Here is a 17,054-nt window from a genome sequence, read left to right on the forward strand (position 1 = left end):
AGCTTCCCCTTCCAAATCCAAACCTAGAAAAATTCGGAACCTTCTCTTTCAACTTTCCCTTTCAACTTTCAACCTAGACAGGGGTTGATTCCACCTGTGCTCAATGGGCCACACGTGTCCCACGAACACCAGGAAAAGTGGCGGCAGAGAACCCAGTTCGTAGATCCGGTCGGTCTTCTGGATCTCTATCCAGCTCTTTATCCTTCTACTGTAACTGAGTTTCCGTTACTACACCAGATCTATCACCATCACACCCGTGTTACGTAATGTCGTCTACAACAACTAGATATGAATTTAGATATATAACCCCCCACACAGCTCTCGAGAATCAAGGTATTCTAGGGAATGGAGGTTCGATTAGAGGCACCTTTGTAGGCAATGCAGAATAGGGTGGCGCGACAAAAGGAGAGTGGCGACTTCTGGAGCGGGAGGCGGAGGATGACGTCGAGGTGGGAGGAGCCACAACATCTCCTTGGGTGTGAAGGGAGAAGATAGAAGTTAAGGTTGGGTTTATGTGAGGCAAAGTGGGGATGGGAATGAGAATCAATGCCTTTCTCAATTGGAGAGTGGATGATGTCGTGGGGTCAAAGCGGGCAAGGAGAGAGAAGACGATGGAGAGGAATCCATGCTAAGGTGCGCACTGTTTCCTCTTCCTCCCTTCCTATGCTTATGTTTCCTCCCTTCAGTGATTCTCCATGAAATGTGTGTGCTATTGATGATCGTGGATGGTTCAAGAAGAGAGGTGAAGAGAATTTTGTGTGTGGAATTGGGAAGTCTGCAGCTTTGATTGGTGGCTGTGGAGGTGCTTTGTAAGTTTAGGGTTTGGGTGAATGGAGGTGATGAAGTATTTGTATGCTATTAGGGAGCGTGGATGGTTTATGAAGTGAGGAGAAGGGATTTTTGTGTGTGGAATTGTGCAGTGTGCGTGGAGTGATGAATGAGTGCTGGAATTTGTGGAGGTGGGGGAGACATATGTGATTAGCAAAAAAGAAAATGTCCTAAATCGATTTTTCTCCAATTTCAAATACTTAATCTTTAATATCCAGTTTAACTTCTAACACGTCACTGTGCATATAATATAAAAATAACACGTTATCATTGCATTATGCCACATCATCATCTCATTATCCCATTAACTCCGTTTGGTTATATTTAACGGAAGGGACTAATTTGACTCAAAAATTTAAAAGTAAGAACTCATTTCAAACACTTTTCTAACTAGGGACTAAATTAAGATTTGCCAACCAAATTGGGGACAAAATTGGGTATTAAACCAATTTTATACTAATTCACTCAACCTAAGCTACGTCTAATTCTTCCTTAAAAACTCTAAAGGGGTTCCACTAATCTTCAAGAAGATTACACAAGTTTTATCTCTCTAGGTTTACAAAGAGTATTAGCAACACTCCTGGTTCACCTAATCAACACGATTAGTCCTAATTTAACCAAATCTTGTTTTGTTTTCAGAAAATCTTTTAAAATGAAATAAATTGTTTAAATATAAATAAAAAATTGTTTAATCTTTTATTTAAAATAGTTAACCACATTTGTATATTTCTCCTAATTATTAAAATTTCTAGGATCTCACATTCTTCCACCAAAACACTTTTCACCCCGAAAATGTACTTACAAAAATAAAGTATTATTCTCGTGTTTTTTTATGATAAGACCAAAGAGAAATACTTAAAATTATAATTAAACAAACACAACACATTCATACTTTAATAGACAATGCACAACTGTTATTATAAATATTAATACACATCATATTTGCACATAAAACAAATAATAATAAAAATAAACATATATTATGTATATAGCAATAATCAAACACATGAACTTCAACCATAACAAGAAGCTCTAACCAATTATACTATTTTAATAATAATTATCTTTTCTTATTTGAAATAACAACTCTTATGCTACCCTTTCTAAATATTTAATTTTTTTGATCTTATATTTCCAAACCTATAACAAGAAGCTCTAATCAATTGTGTTATTATTCACTTATATAATAATTATCTTTTCTTATGTGTGGACTCCCATAACTACCATACTTTTTAAATATTTAATTTTTCTAGAAGTTACACTTATAACTTACATAACTACACAAAGTTATTTTTGGTTATCTTCTCTTTATTAAGATAAATCACACAAATATTATTTTTTCACTATTGTCATGATATTTATATTATTGTCATTATTGGCAATAACAAGAAAAAAGTGTTGTTTTGAAGACATGAGATAAACTATGTAAAAGAGAATATGAAATCTAAACGCTCTCTGTAGTCACAACAGGATTTACATATACAATTCACTCTTCTTTTTTCCCTATCTGATGATATAATGAAGTAGTGTAACACGAAAATGTACCTAGTATCGTTTGTTGTTTCTACATGATAAAACTTCTATTTATAAGTGAATTGAATAAGACTGTTGAGCATTGTCTACAAATCCTTAGTTCATGTGTGTTATAGCTTTATTAGGGTTTGATATATTTTAGTTTTTTGTAGCACTCACCCAACTATGTAGAAAAATACCTTTTGTTTTAAACATCATTTAGCATACATTTTTAGAAAATGTTTGGTCTGCTAGATTAGAATTTTCTTTCGGATCCGTAACCAAATTTTTTGCTCAATTGATAGTCTGACAAACTCAACTGAATTTGTGTCTTGTATAATAAAATGTTTCATAAGCATTGCGTCGTTGATTGACGAAGCTTGATGTGTTGTGTCATTTGAAGCTTGTTTGAAGTGTAGGCATTCTATTGTTTGGTGGTTTAAAGATTATATGATTATTGAATATGTTTATCACACTTATGTAATAAACATTAGTTCATAAAAGATTCATGTTACTTGTTGTGATCAACACGAGTTGTTTTATCAACATTGTTATAGGCTGTAAAAACTAGATTGTCACGAGTAGTATACTATTGACGTCCAAGTTAAAGATTGAAAACAATGGTCGTAGTTGTAATAATGATAATCCTAGTAGTGAAACGACGGAGACAATATTGACATAATATTGATAGTAATGATATTAAATAATGAAATAAAAATTATGACAATATTTATAACAATACTAATGACAATGGCTAAACAACAATAAAGTAATATAATTACGGTGAAAATAATATTAGTAAAACTGACACGATAACAATATTATTGATGATAAGTAATTAAATATGATAATACCTTTATTATGTTACAATATTGATTTAAAAAAGATCAACAAGGAATTTACTTTTTTATCGAAATAATCTTCTTAATCGTGAGAATATTTTCGTAGTTGAAAATGAAATCAAAGAATAGATATAACAATCAATATACTCTGTACATGTTTGTAGAAACAATCCTAATATGCAGGATGTTTACCAAACGCTAAATTGTTCACTTTAATGAAAACAACAAAATTATATCCAGTTGTCTAGTTAATCGGATTTTTATTTTGCCCGACAAATTTAATAAATATTATCTTAAACTTTGGTTTTGTGAACTTAACATTAAAGCCACCAAGTGCCCATTGGATCCACCTTAATTCAAAGCTATTTCAATTTCAAGATAGCCCAACCACAAGCAGAGTCTAGAATCCGAGGTTTATAAAAAAAGTCTTATTGAAGCATTAATATAACAATTTAAAACATTGTATCTCAAGATTCTGAATCATAATATAATATATATGAAACAAAGTTAAAACAAACTTTAAAAAATAATATAATTTACGAAAATCTACAAAAGAAGTAAATTAAGACATTGTGATATACGATGAGCAAAGAAATATAATTGAAGAGTATAAAGAACTAACCAATGATTTCTACGGTGCTAATTGAGCAGATGAATTAAAGTATATGATAACACTAGCACGTGAATGCAAATGTTATTAACTTTCTAAGGTTAAAGGCCTGCACCACTCTGCACGACATTTATATGCGGAGAGCACAGCAAAATGCCCCACTGATCACATAAAAATATCCATTAAATTTGATGAAAATACAGTAAGAGTAAAAAGGACTAATTAATACAAGAAAACAAACTGATAGTGATAGCTGTTCTGAGTTCTACAACCAAATTTTAAGCAGAAATGCTGCCCAGTCAGAGAGAGAGAGACCTGTATGAGACTTGATCATGAGTAGGACACGCTCCCTTTTTTCTCAGAATTTCCACGCTTATGAATGAATGACACCAATCTTCTTAGCAAAATCATCCCCATCTTCTTCATCCATGTACTCTTCCTCCTGATTTTCACCCTCTTCACCTTGTTCATACTCGTAGTAACCCTCATCACCTTGTTCATACTCATAATCTCCTTCTCTCTGATCATCACCTTCGTAATACTGATCTTCACCGGCTTCTTCGTACATTCCCTCCTCGTATTGACCATCAGTTGCACCAGTCTCTCCTCCAACTGCATCAGTGACCTCAACCTTGGATTCTTCATTATTTTGATTGTTGACATATTCCTTGATCTCAGACAGCACACCGTTTTGTGTGTTCGTGACCTGGGTAGGATCTGAGCCATTGGTAACTTCTTCACTTTTAATATTAGATGATTTGCCATTGCCCGAGTCTGCATCAGCTCTGCCTCCAGGTCCTCCTCTTTTCTTCTCCTTCAAAATTTCACTGAGAGGCTTTGGACCATCAAACTGAAGATCATCTTCAGACTGTGGGTGATCATCTCTTAAAGTTCCTCTCTTTCCCAGTGGTTGTGGCTCCCTATTTTCAGGGTTCCTCCCATTTTTAAGCTCTGCCAGACTTTTTGGCCCAGCAAAATCACTCCTATCACCACCTATTAGTTCTCTCCCCATTAATCCATCCTTTGAGTTTCTCCTCTCATCATCTTGCAACCTTCCTCGCATTCTATCATGGATCCTTCCTTGCTGAGTGGCCTGCAACCTTCCAGGCAACAACCTGCCTCTAATTCTCCCTCTGTCATCCCTCTCTAGCTGATCAGCACCACCATTTGCAGGAAGTTTTATTCTACCACGGAAGCGATTACCGAGGGAGCTCTCATTCAGAGGTAACTGGAGTGAGTCCTTCCTAGAGAAGGATCGATGACTTTGTTCCTCACCATGACCCTCAAGGGCATAATCATGACTGACAACAGATTTCAAACCATTGACCTTTCTGCGCTTGGATAAGTGATGTCGGAGATCTGAGACCTCAGCATTTTCAGGACTACCAGATCTGCGGCGAGTCCTTCTGTCTAAATGGGCCGAAGCCTTCCTGTGCTGCTCCCACAGATATGGTTCCTGCGTGTGATCATATGACTCATAACTTTGGGGCACACGAAATCTTTCCCGATCAATATCAGCTGCTAAACCATATTCACCAGAATGCCCTAAATCATATTCGTTCAAAGAGTCTAAGTTCCTTTCATCTGGACCTCTTGCTTTACCAAACTCATCTTCCCCATGATAGTAATCAGAATTCCTAAGTTCATCGGCTACAAGGACATCGAACCCAGGAGACGATTCTCTGAGAAACTCATCATTGTCCTTGCCACTGTGGAAATTGTGATCATCTGGCACACGAGCTTGATGCAGACGGCTTGACCGGACTACAGTAGGGCCATTGGTTACTGGTGGAGAACTTGTCTTAAATCTAGAAGCCTCATTATCAAATCCTACAGAGGGTGGTAGCATTTCCTTCTCCAATTCAAACATATTTCTTTTAGGAGCAGATTCAATTTTTGGGGCAGGTTTAGGTTCAGGGCCCCCACCTGACTTTGCAACACTTCCTTGGGAAGTTTTCCTTTCCTGAGTATATTTTTCATTGGTTCCAAAAGGCTTCTTAAAACCTGGATTCTCGGCTCCTTGGCTGGTAACTGAAACCTGAGCAGCTACTTTATTACCAGTGCTAGGAGCAGGAGGTCCATGCATGAAGGCACATCTGTCACCTTTTAAGCAAAGCCCCTTTTGGAAGAAAAAGCAAGGGACAGCTTGTTTAGTGGAATTATAAGATGCATGTGTTGCAGATGCTGTTGGAATCTGTGATGGGGGTGCAGATACAGATGGTCCACCAGCTGTTGCTGCCTGTGTTCCTAACAAGCCATCAAGAGGCTGAATACAAAAATAAAATGCAGTTAGCAAAGTCCATACAATGAGACAATAACAGAAAAAATAGACAAGTAGGCCAAAAATTGACATGAAAGTATAAAATTTGGTTTTCATGAATAGAGACTCTCACCGGATGACGAAATGAACATTTGGGATTCAAACAGTTGCCACTCAACCAATAACGACAATCCCTAGGATTAACACGTGCATACTCACTATGGCGGTACTCACATTCATTTCCCTGTTCCAACAAAAGGAAAACAAATCAAAATGCGCCAGCAACAAAATCCAGAGTTAAAAATGTTTAGATGACAAGACAGCCTCACATTCTTGATAACCAATGCTTGCTCTTTCAGATATGCAAAAAGCATATATCGGAAAGTTGCAATGCTACATACAATAGTATACTCACGACAGAAAAAAACAAACAAACAGCATCACAACGGCACAAAAAGAACAGGATGACAGTAAAATTACTCGATTTGTTTGCCAAGAAGAAATGGCACGACACATTTAGAAGAACTAAGCAAACAAGTACTCGCATTTAACAGAAAAACTATGGAAACAAATATCAATTTCAAGTAAAATGTTGCAGTCGGTTTGATGTTAACAGTAAAATCTTCAAGGATTATGCAAAACAGTGCCAGCAACAGTAGTGGACATCCTGGATCTTGCTAACAGAACACTATTGAGACTAATCGATCAACATGACTCGTATACGCTCTTGTCACCACGTAGTAGCACTCTGTTAAACATTTGGCTGTAATGAAAGTTCATTCATTATGCAAATTTCTTGCTTTGCTTTCAGAAACAACCAGAACACATTGAATAACACTTTAAACCATCCAAAAAAAAAAGACTAAACTTGATTGATCCAACCTTATTTTTTTCAGCGGGATCCACACAATTGACCTAACTAAAGAAAATTAAAAAATTAAAAAAAATATTATATCTAATCGTAATAGGGTTCAAGAACTCCGTTCTCTCTCATTCCCCTCACCTTATCAAATCAAAGAGAAAGGGGCGAAAAAATACAAAAAAATAAAGCCAAAAAAGATCAAATTAGTAAACAACGATCAATAATAACAGTTTCACAAAAATTATACATCAAAAAACGCAATCCGAAAAAGAGAAAGTAAAATAAAACCCTCTCAATCCACAGAATTTCCTATCGCCATCCCCAATTTTGAAAATTCGAGAATTCATACACAGACTTCCACAACCCCTTTTCCACAAAATTCGATTTCCCCATTGAAAATAAATAACCACAAAAACTATTTGCAGAAACATACGAATCTGAAAACCCTATAGCAGAGAATTCCGAAAGCGGCAAAAAGGAGATTTCCCCCCTCTTTCCTGTAAAAACAAAAAGAAAGTGCCAGAAAGAACCTTTTTGCATGTCAAAGGAGATGCAAGGAAGTAGACACAATCGGTGTTCCTCTTCAAGGCCTCATCTTGCGAAGAGGGTGCGGGCTGTTGAGGCTGAACCTGAAGCTGTGGCTGTGGGGTAACCATAGCTATCGTTGAAGTTGAAGCTGAAGACCCCAACCCAACCGGATGAAAAAAAACACGAAGAGGAAGGAAAAGATCAAATCAGAGACAGAAAGAAGGAGAAGAAGATGGATCCAAATCTCAATCTGAGAAGAGAATAAGTAGAGAGAGAGCCGCCACAGAAATTGGGGTCAGAACTTAGAGAGAGAGAGTGGGTTGGAGTATGTGAATGTGATGGGCTTATATGGAGCATAGAGGAGAGGGTAAGGGTGAGCCTAGCCTGGTTTCGGCTTCTGTTTACATTTTTATTTATTATTTTTGTAGAAATTCGTATTAATATGTCTGTTCTGTGTTTGTGTGTTAATGATTCTTTTTCGATGTTTCATACCAAAAATGTAATGGGACACTTGCCTTCTTTCTGTTGGTTCATCATCTTTTCTATCTCTCTCTATATATATTTTTTCAAACTATAATGCCAATGGGATAATATATTTGAGTTTGGATAATAAATTTCAGTTTGAGTTTACATTTTCATGTCTTAACCATAAATAGTATTAATAGCACCAAAAAATTCCATTGAAAATTAAAAGAATTATTTTTCATATACACCAAAAGTAACATAACATTATATTAGTCGAGCACTTGGATATATAATCACCCTTTTCTTTTAGATTACAAAGGGGAAAGGATCAAATATTCCCATAAAATTTTTAATTAATCCTAATGGTGTTATTACTTTATCATCATTAATGAAGTAAGTTAGTGTTGAATTTGAATTCCCTAGATTTTATTTTTATATTAATTTGTTCAGTGTAGTTTGTATTTTTGAAGTTTGGAATTTTGGAGTGGATATTTAAAATGTTTTTGTTCGGGAAAAAATTAAGAAAATTTTCGTTGTTACTAGACTAATGTTTATAAGAAAAGTTAATTATTATATCTAAAATATTGTTTGTTTTAGAATTCAAAAATCTTTCGCATTATTTATAATTTTGTTTTTAAAAATTACTTTGAAAAATTGAAAAAAAAAACGTATTTAAACTGTTATTAATTTTGACCCTTTTATATCATAAGACTGAGATACCGAAATAAATTATAATATATCAAAATTAATATATTTTGAAGTCATACCAAAAATATATATTATAAGAAAAAACTAATAACTCGAAGTAAATAATGTTGATTTTCAATATATTATACAATGTTTTGGTGATCGATATACGCATTTTTATGTAATATTGTTTTCATCAATAGGTGGTGTGAATCATACTTTACTTTTGAATATATTTTTGAGTTATTGAGATAAGCTTATTGTTGAAATCTTATTTCACAACTCTCTTTATTTTTTAAATTTTAAGCAGAAAAAAAACACAATAGTTTATTATCTTGAAATATCAATTATGATAATTAATATGACTTTATAAATAATTGATGTCATTTATAATAATTATTAGATATTTATTTAAAATTTATTAATGAATTTTCCCTCATAATTTTTATATGATTTAATAAATTGGTGATCTTGATTCATAATGATAGATTATCACTTATGATACTGGATTAAGTATTTATTTGAAGCTTATTAATGAATTCTCTCTGTTTCTTTATCTTTTTTAATAATATATTATTTTTAATTATTTTATTGATTTTTAAATAAATTGATGTATTAAGTATATTTTCTATTTATCAATTTAACGCAAATTTTAATATGCGATTGGTCTATTTAAAACATGTATTTTACTTTGAAACAGTCGTTTTCATAATTATATTTATTTTATAATGTAAGAAAATATGAAAATAAATTTAAATGAAGGAAGATTGAAATTAAATTTTAAACTTTTGGTCCTAATCTTATATAACTTTAACTTTTGTTATAACAATTAAATAACCGTTCAGATACACATAAACGTAATGTGTACATTTCAAACATCAATAAAATTAGTATTTACATACACATAGAATTTATTTTTCAAAGTAAAATTTAACTAAATCATGTACTCAGCAGATTCCTACCAATTCAAGACGATGTAGAAAACATTCCACAAGCTTAATTCTTATCAATAAAATATTGCCTCTCGGATCTCGTCATTTGATTTGATTTTATTTTTTTTTAAAAATTAATTATATGGATGAGTGTCTTCTACTAGTCACATTTTCAAAAAAAACATAAAAATCACGACATCGTATATTAATTTAGAAGAAAATATACAACAGACTTTAAATTAATTATATTATTCACATGCATAATGTGAAAACAGGAATTTTATTTCTTTTCTTTTTTATATTTTGCAAAATCAACTGTTTTTGTTAAAACAGTAAGACAATGTTTAACTTGACAGACACATTGTCATCAAGCTTTTGTATGATCAACTTTTGATAAAGATAGTTACATGCAATTTTAAGTTGATAGACGTATCATAAAAATATTTCGTATGTCTTGTTTAAGAACAATTTTTGTTATATGATCAAAGGACGTTCAATAATATATAGGTTAAAAGTGTTAGAGAAGAGAAACATTCACGCTTAAAATTTCTATATTGACTTGTTTGTAAATTCAAATTAGATTCAATTGTTAATAAACATAATAAACTTTTACTAACAAACTATCCTATCGTTATAAAGTATATATACTGAGTATTGTTTGGATCTTAGTTATTTTTAGCTAAACTTTAGTATTATATGGATCATTATAATTCCTGATTAAGATATAGAATTATTTGAATTACAATTGTTATGGTATAAAATTAAGTATTATCTTAATCATAACCAATTCTAGCTACACAGACAAGTATTGTTTGGATGTAAGTTATTTTTAGTTAAATATGATCAATACTATTTGAAACTCAACTATTTGTAGCTATACAATTTTGCTTTTGCAAAAAGGGGTGTGATCTAAATTATCAAATGTTTCTAACTAAAAGAGGTAACATCCTAAGATAAATACATGATTTAGAATATCGTTTTAGGTTTTCAATGAACACAATAATGTTCTTTCTCACAAACTAGAAGTTGAAGACTACTTAAATAATGTAAGGTTGTTAAGAGTGTTATCATTGTTGTCTTTCCTTTTTTTCTTATAGATATTTTATATATAGAGGTTAAGGAGAACAAATTTATTACAAATCCTTTTTTAGATGTTGTGCATATTGGAGTTCTCTTTCTTGTGTTTGTCCATGCACAGGTGTAGAAATGCATTAAATGTTTTTCGTACAACATCAAATGCACATAACTTCTTGTATTGATGTAACATCATGGTATATAACATGACTTATAAGGCTTAGCTCAATTAAAGGAGTTAAACATGTCATACGAATGATTAATAGTGAATACTAGTGTCTAAACAAAGAATGTGATAAAATAAGCAGGGAAGAGGTGGGCAATGTCATGGTTGAAGTTGATTGAGTGATAAAAGTTGACAAATATTTGCAAGATACTCTTGTAAGATGAAAAAAATGAACATATTCTTTGCATAAATAAAACAAGCACTTATAATATTTGAGATGTAGCATAAAAATACTTAAAATTACACATATTTGTTGTTTTTTCAAGTGTTAACTTACATGATGAAGATATGTATGAAAGATGTTATGCATTTATTAGTAGATGGAACACTTCCGCCTATCATGATGCAATGCTTCAAAAAATCACAATTTATACTTTCTTGTGCAATAGACTTAATAAAAATAAAATTTGTTGGACTTTACTTTAACAACTTCTCTTATTTTATGGTGATTAAAACAATAGATTTTAAATTTACATATTTTCAAAAAGGTATTTCATTAGATCACCCTTCTTTTATGATGATTAAAACGATAGATTTTTAAATTTACATATTTTTAAAAGGGTATTTCATTAGATAAGTTTAAACCTATTCAAATTAATAATAAATATACTAACACAAGTTTGATGAGATTTCAAACTTTATCACTAGATTTTCATTATAGTTTATCATATCGGAAAGATATAAATCTTTGTCTATCATTATAAATTATAATGAACAAAAAATCATTTTATAAATTCATCCTTTATTACTCAATCTATTACAAATTATCAGAATAAAAACAAAAATTTATAAACAAGAAAAACTAAAGATACAAAATATTTATATTCTTCTTTTTCTTCGTTACCCATCGAATGGACAACATACATCTTTAAGCTTTATCTATTATCCCCTTAAGAACCACCAAAAGATGACCTTAGTCTAACTTTTCTTCATATGACAAGAACAATTATTTCTTTGGTTAAAAGACTCTAGAAGAATTGAAATGATTGGTGAAGATTCAAAAGTGATTTAATCTCTATTGATTATGATATTATGTTTTCTCTCACTTGATTTGATCTCATGTTAAAAGCAGAAAAATCCAAATATTTTAGAACTTGCTTATAGACAATTCTTTTTATTGATTAAAAGGTGTTTTATATTTGTTAAAGTATTCTTGGTTGGTTTAGTAAGAATGTAGGAAACATTTCAATCTATTAGATTATCAGTTTATTCAATTAAAATCACTTGAAACCATGAGGAGTTCTAATCTTTCTATTTTAATTGATCAAACTATGACATTGAATTGATTAAAATCACTAAGCTCAATTCGTGTTGTGAATATTTTTGTTTTAATCTGTTAAGCAATGAATTAATCAATTAATAGTACTTACATGTGATATTAGCATATTCAAACATAATTTCAATTGATTAAATCTCTTAATGCTTTCTTTGAAGGTTTTGTTTTAATCTATTAAAGGACTTTTAGTCCATTAAAACTCTTTTATATGTTTCTGAAAGTAAACCTCAAGAGCATATATTTCATTGATCGAGAGGCAAAATATATACAAGTGAATACACTGACCGTTACATAACATTAGGAGAGAAATAAGCTAAATCTCTAGAAACTAGGCAACTATCTTTCCTATATTAAGTAGATATCCCAATTTAAGCTAATTACAATATTTGACAATAATTACAATCATATCATATCCTTGATTGTGTAACACTCCCCCTCAAGCTCAAGAACTAGGAAGGTACATGAGCTTGGAAATTAACTGAGTATGTGAAGCCGGAAGAAGAGTCTTTGTGAAGATATCTGCCAATTGCTGATTTGAGGAGACAAATGTGGTTCGAAGTTTTCCTTCTTGAATTTTATCTCGAACAAAATGACAATCAATTTCAACATGTTTTGTTCTTTCATGAAAGACTGGATTGTTTGTTATATGGAGGGAAGCTTGATTATCACAAGATAAAGTTGCAGGATGTGGTGGAATACCCAATTCATGAAGAAGAGTGTGCAGCCATGTGAGCTCACTAACCGCATGTGCCATGGCTCGATACTCTGCTTCGGCAGAGGAGCGAGAAACTGTTGACTGCTTTTTGGTTCTCCAGCAGAGGAGACTTGGACCCAAGAATATACAATAACCAGTGGTTGATCTTCTAGAAGTGGGGCAAGAAGCCCAATCCGCATCACAATAAGCATGCAAGCGTAAAGAAGAATTAGATGAGAGTAGGATACCATGGTCCGGGACAGATTTGATATATCTCACCACTCTAAGTGCTGCCTGCCAGTGTGTGTCACGAGGAGAAGACATAAACTGTGACAGTAAGTTAACTGCATAAGTGATATCCGGTCGGGTGACTGTAAGGTATAGCAATCTACCAACCAATCGCCGATATGAAGCAGGGTCAGATAGGACTTCACCATGATCAGCAACCAAAGTGTGATTGTAATCCAGTGGAGTGGTGACTGGTTTACTAGCAAGAAGACCTGTGTCTTGCAAAATTTCTAATGCATATTTCCGCTGATTAAGAAAAATTCCAGCCTTGGAACGTGCCACTTCAATTCCCAAAAAATATTTCAATGAACCCAAATCTTTTATGTTGAACCGGCTGCAAAGGTATTTCTTTAAGAGTGAAATAACCAACGCATCATCACCTGTAATTACAATATCATCAACATAAACAAGTAAAATTGTTATATGGGATGCACGGGTAAATAAGAACATGGAGTAATCGGCCCTTGACTTAGTAAAGCCAGCCTCAAGCAAAGCACTCGAAAAGGTAGTGAACCAAGTGCGAGGTGCCTGTTTTAAGCCATAAAGTGACTTGTGGAGTCGACAAACTCGACTCTCCCCCTGTTTACGAAACCCAGGAGGAAGCTGCATGTAAACTTCTTCATGTAAATTGCCATGTAAAAAGGCGTTGGAAACATCCATTTGATGAGTTGGCCAATTTTTTGCTGCTGCAATACTAAGAACAGTCCTCACAGTAGTTAATTTAGTAACAGGAGCAAAAACGTCAGTAAAATCAAATCCTTCTAGTTGTGAGTAACCTTTAGCAACCAAACGTGCTTTATACCGGTCAATGGAGCCATCAGATTTATATTTGATACGATACACCCATTTACAGCCTATAGCTGTTTTGTCGGGAGGCAAAAACTCTAAAGTCCAGGTATTGTTAGCCTCTAATGCCTTTAGTTCGTCCTCCATAGCCTGTCTCCAATGGGGATCTTTACGGGCAACAGTATATGAGGTGGGTTCAATGTGCTTGATAATAGAATTAATGAAATGGAGATGGTTATTTGAGTAAGGATTTGAGCAAAGAGAGTTTGAGATAGGATATTGCATACCTGGAGACGAGGAAGAAGATTGAGCGGAGGCCATGTTGCACACGTAATCAGCAAGGTGCGCTGGAGGCTTTTTGAGACGTTCGGAGTGTCTTGGTTCAAGGGTAGTCACTGTAGGGGTGTCAACCGCATGTGTGGGTTCAAGGTTGGTCACCTGCAGGGAGGGGTTCAAGGGTTCAACAATATGTGTGGGTTCATTATCATATGGTTCAGCAGTAAGAGGGAGTGGAGAAGTGTTTCTAGGAGGTGTGGGGGTGGGTGAATTTATGGGTTCTTGATCACAAATGGGTAGAGGAAGAGGGTGTCGTTCCATGTGTAAATCATGCAAAGCCGTACTATTCTTGAATGGAAATATTGTTTCATGAAAGATGACATCTCGACTAACTAGAAATGTATGATGATCAATGTCATATAGTTTAAAGGCTTTTTGACCAACAGGGTACCCCACAAAGATGCAACGTCTAGCTCTAGGTGCGAATTTATTTGGATGATCATGTGAAGTGGATGCATAGCACAAACAACCAAATGTACGCAAGTGAGTGAAATCAGGTGGATGGCCATAGAGTTTTTCATAAGGAGTTTGACCGGCTAAAATTTTGGATGGTGTCCGATTTATTAAATAAGTGGCAGTAAGAATGCAATCACCCCAAAAAATTAGTGGAAGATCGGCTTGGAAACGTAAAGCCCGTGCAACATTGAGAAGATGTCGGTGCTTACGCTCGACAACACCATTTTGTTGTGGGGTACCGGGACAAGAGAATTGTTGGAGAATCCCAGAGTCACAAAGAATTTTCTGAAATGAATTATTTGTAAATTCAGTGCCATTATCGGAGCGAATTGTTTTTACACATGTCTGAAATTGATTTCGAACATAAGCTAAGAAATGAACTAACAAAGAATAGGCATCCGACTTGTATTTCATGAGATAGGTCCATGTGACACGGGAAAAATCATCAACAATAGTTAAAAAATAATGATGACCATTTTTTGTAGGTGTGGCATACTTTCCCCAAACATCAACATGAATTAATTCAAACAAACTACTGCTAGTGGGTGTGTGTAAAGGAAAAGGGAGTCTTGTTTGTTTTGACAAATGACAGACTTCACAATGGTCACAAGAGTCTTTATTGAAACCAAGAACAGGAGCTAAACACTTGAGGGCACTTGATGATGGATGACCAAACCTAGCATGCCAAGTGGTGGATGAGGTAGTGATGACGGCGGCAACAAAGGTAGAGACATCAAGGAAGTAGAGTCCACCCTTTTTATGGCCCCGACCAATCTCCTTCTTCGTCAAATGGTCCTGAAATACACAATGATCAGGATAAAAGAAAACAGAACAATTAGTAGTCTGGGTGAGTTTTGGCACAGATAAAAGGTTGAACTTGAATGAGGGTACAAATAAGACATCAGTCAAGATGATATCTGATGTTATCTGTACATTTCCAAAGCCATGTATAGGAACCGAATGACCATTAGGAACACAAATAGATTTATGAAGAGAAGAAGGAATAGGTGGCTGTTGAAAAGAGGAAGGGGTGAAAGAAACATGATCTGTTGCGCCAGTATCAATAACCCATTCAGTAGGCATGCAGAGGGCAGAATAAAGAGCTAGAGACGCACCTGTGAGATTGGCCTTAGGTTGGTTTACCTCTCTTAATAGGCGAAGAAGTTCCTGTAACGAATCTGCAGATAAAGGATCTTTCACAGCATCATGACGTTGGTCAGCACGAGTGGATGAAGTAGATGACTGTCCATGAGTGTTCCCCTTATGGTAGTAGCGATGCCCTGGCGGATATCCGTGAAGCTTATAGCACTTATGCTCCGTATGACCAAGGATGCCACAATGCGCACATTTGGGACGACTGCGAGAAGGTGATTGTTTGGCCAAAAAAGCATGTGCAGGTTGAGTTTGGAGGGCTGCACGTTCTGAAGTCAGTGGGGGATGTGTATGGGCCTTTTGAGCCTCATCTTGGAGGAGAAGGGAATAGGCATGAGCAACATCGGGGAGGGATGTAGTAAGAAGTAACTGGCTTCGTGGTTGACTGAAGCTGTCATTGAGTCCCATCAAAAACTGCATGAGGTGTCGTTTGTTTTGTTGGGAGATATAAGTCTCTTTGGCTCCACAAGTACAACCTTGGCAAGTGCACGTTGGTGGAGGATCAATAAGGGATAACTCATCCCAAAGGGAGCGAAGCTGATTGAAGTAGTGTGCAATTGAAAAATCTTGTTGTTGAAGAGTAGCAATATTTTGCTCAAGCTCATATATGCGAGGGCCAGTGTTGGAGGAGAAGCGTGCCTTGAGATCTGTCCAAACAGCAGCGGCAGATTCTGCATAAAGCACAGTATGGGCCAGAGAGCGATCAATGGAGTTGAGGATCCATGACATAACCATATTATTGACACGAGACCAACGGTGATAATCTTCATGAGTGGATGCAGGGGACGTTAAAGAGCCATCAACAAAGCAAAATTTGTTTTTGCCCTTTAAAGCCATTGTCATGGCAAGAGACCATGGATTGTAATTGTTGAGACCTGTAAGGACGTCACTCACAAGAGTTTGTCCAGGATTATCAGAAGAGGGAAGATAATAAGGGCTCTCCAGATTAAGGTTGCTGGAGGTAGAGGAGTTGGCATTGTCGTTTTGATCTTTAGACATGCTGCAGAGGTAAAAAAAAATCAGAGTTGATTATAGAGATGCTACTGATACCATGAAAGTAAACCTCAAGAGCATATATTTCATTGATTGAGAGGCAAAATATATACAAGTGAATACACTGACCGTTACATAACATTAGGAGAGAAATAAGCTAAATCTCTAGAAACTAGGCAACTATCTTTCCTATATTAAGTAGATATCCCAATTTAAGCTAATTAAAATATTTGACAATAATTACAAT

At 34.5% G+C, this 17,054-nt stretch overlaps 1 protein-coding gene across 1 annotated transcript; it reads right to left on the minus strand.

The window, feature by feature from the left end:
• Nucleotides 1–3,825: 3,825 nt before the first annotated feature.
• On the minus strand, nt 3,826–7,840 carry LOC108319725 (zinc finger CCCH domain-containing protein 17). The gene is made up of 3 exons (XM_017550961.2): nt 7,445–7,840; nt 6,186–6,296; nt 3,826–6,058 (listed from the first exon to the last, which is right to left on the minus strand). The coding sequence occupies exons 1-3, from the start codon at nt 7,568–7,570 to the stop codon at nt 4,166–4,168; spliced, it is 2,130 nt and encodes a 709-aa protein (XP_017406450.1). The 5' UTR covers nt 7,571–7,840; the 3' UTR covers nt 3,826–4,165.
• Between the last annotated feature and the right edge of the window lie 9,214 nt (nt 7,841–17,054).

Source organism: Vigna angularis, chromosome 1, assembly GCF_016808095.1.
Source record: "Vigna angularis cultivar LongXiaoDou No.4 chromosome 1, ASM1680809v1, whole genome shotgun sequence".
NCBI classification, from domain to species: domain Eukaryota; kingdom Viridiplantae; phylum Streptophyta; class Magnoliopsida; order Fabales; family Fabaceae; genus Vigna; species Vigna angularis.

Bases quoted from the DNA above. Each gene is read 5' to 3' on its own strand.
- LOC108319725 (XM_017550961.2), bottom strand. From the start codon at position 7,570: ATGGTTACCCCACAGCCACAGCTTCAGGTTCAGCCTCAACAGCCCGCA. The intron at 6,297-7,444 runs GTTCTTTCTGGC...TTGTTGGAACAG, and splicing joins CTCCTTTGACATGCAAAAAG to GGAAATGAATGTGAGTACCG. The intron at 6,059-6,185 runs GTGAGAGTCTCT...TTTTGTATTCAG, and splicing joins AATGTTCATTTCGTCATCCG to CCTCTTGATGGCTTGTTAGG.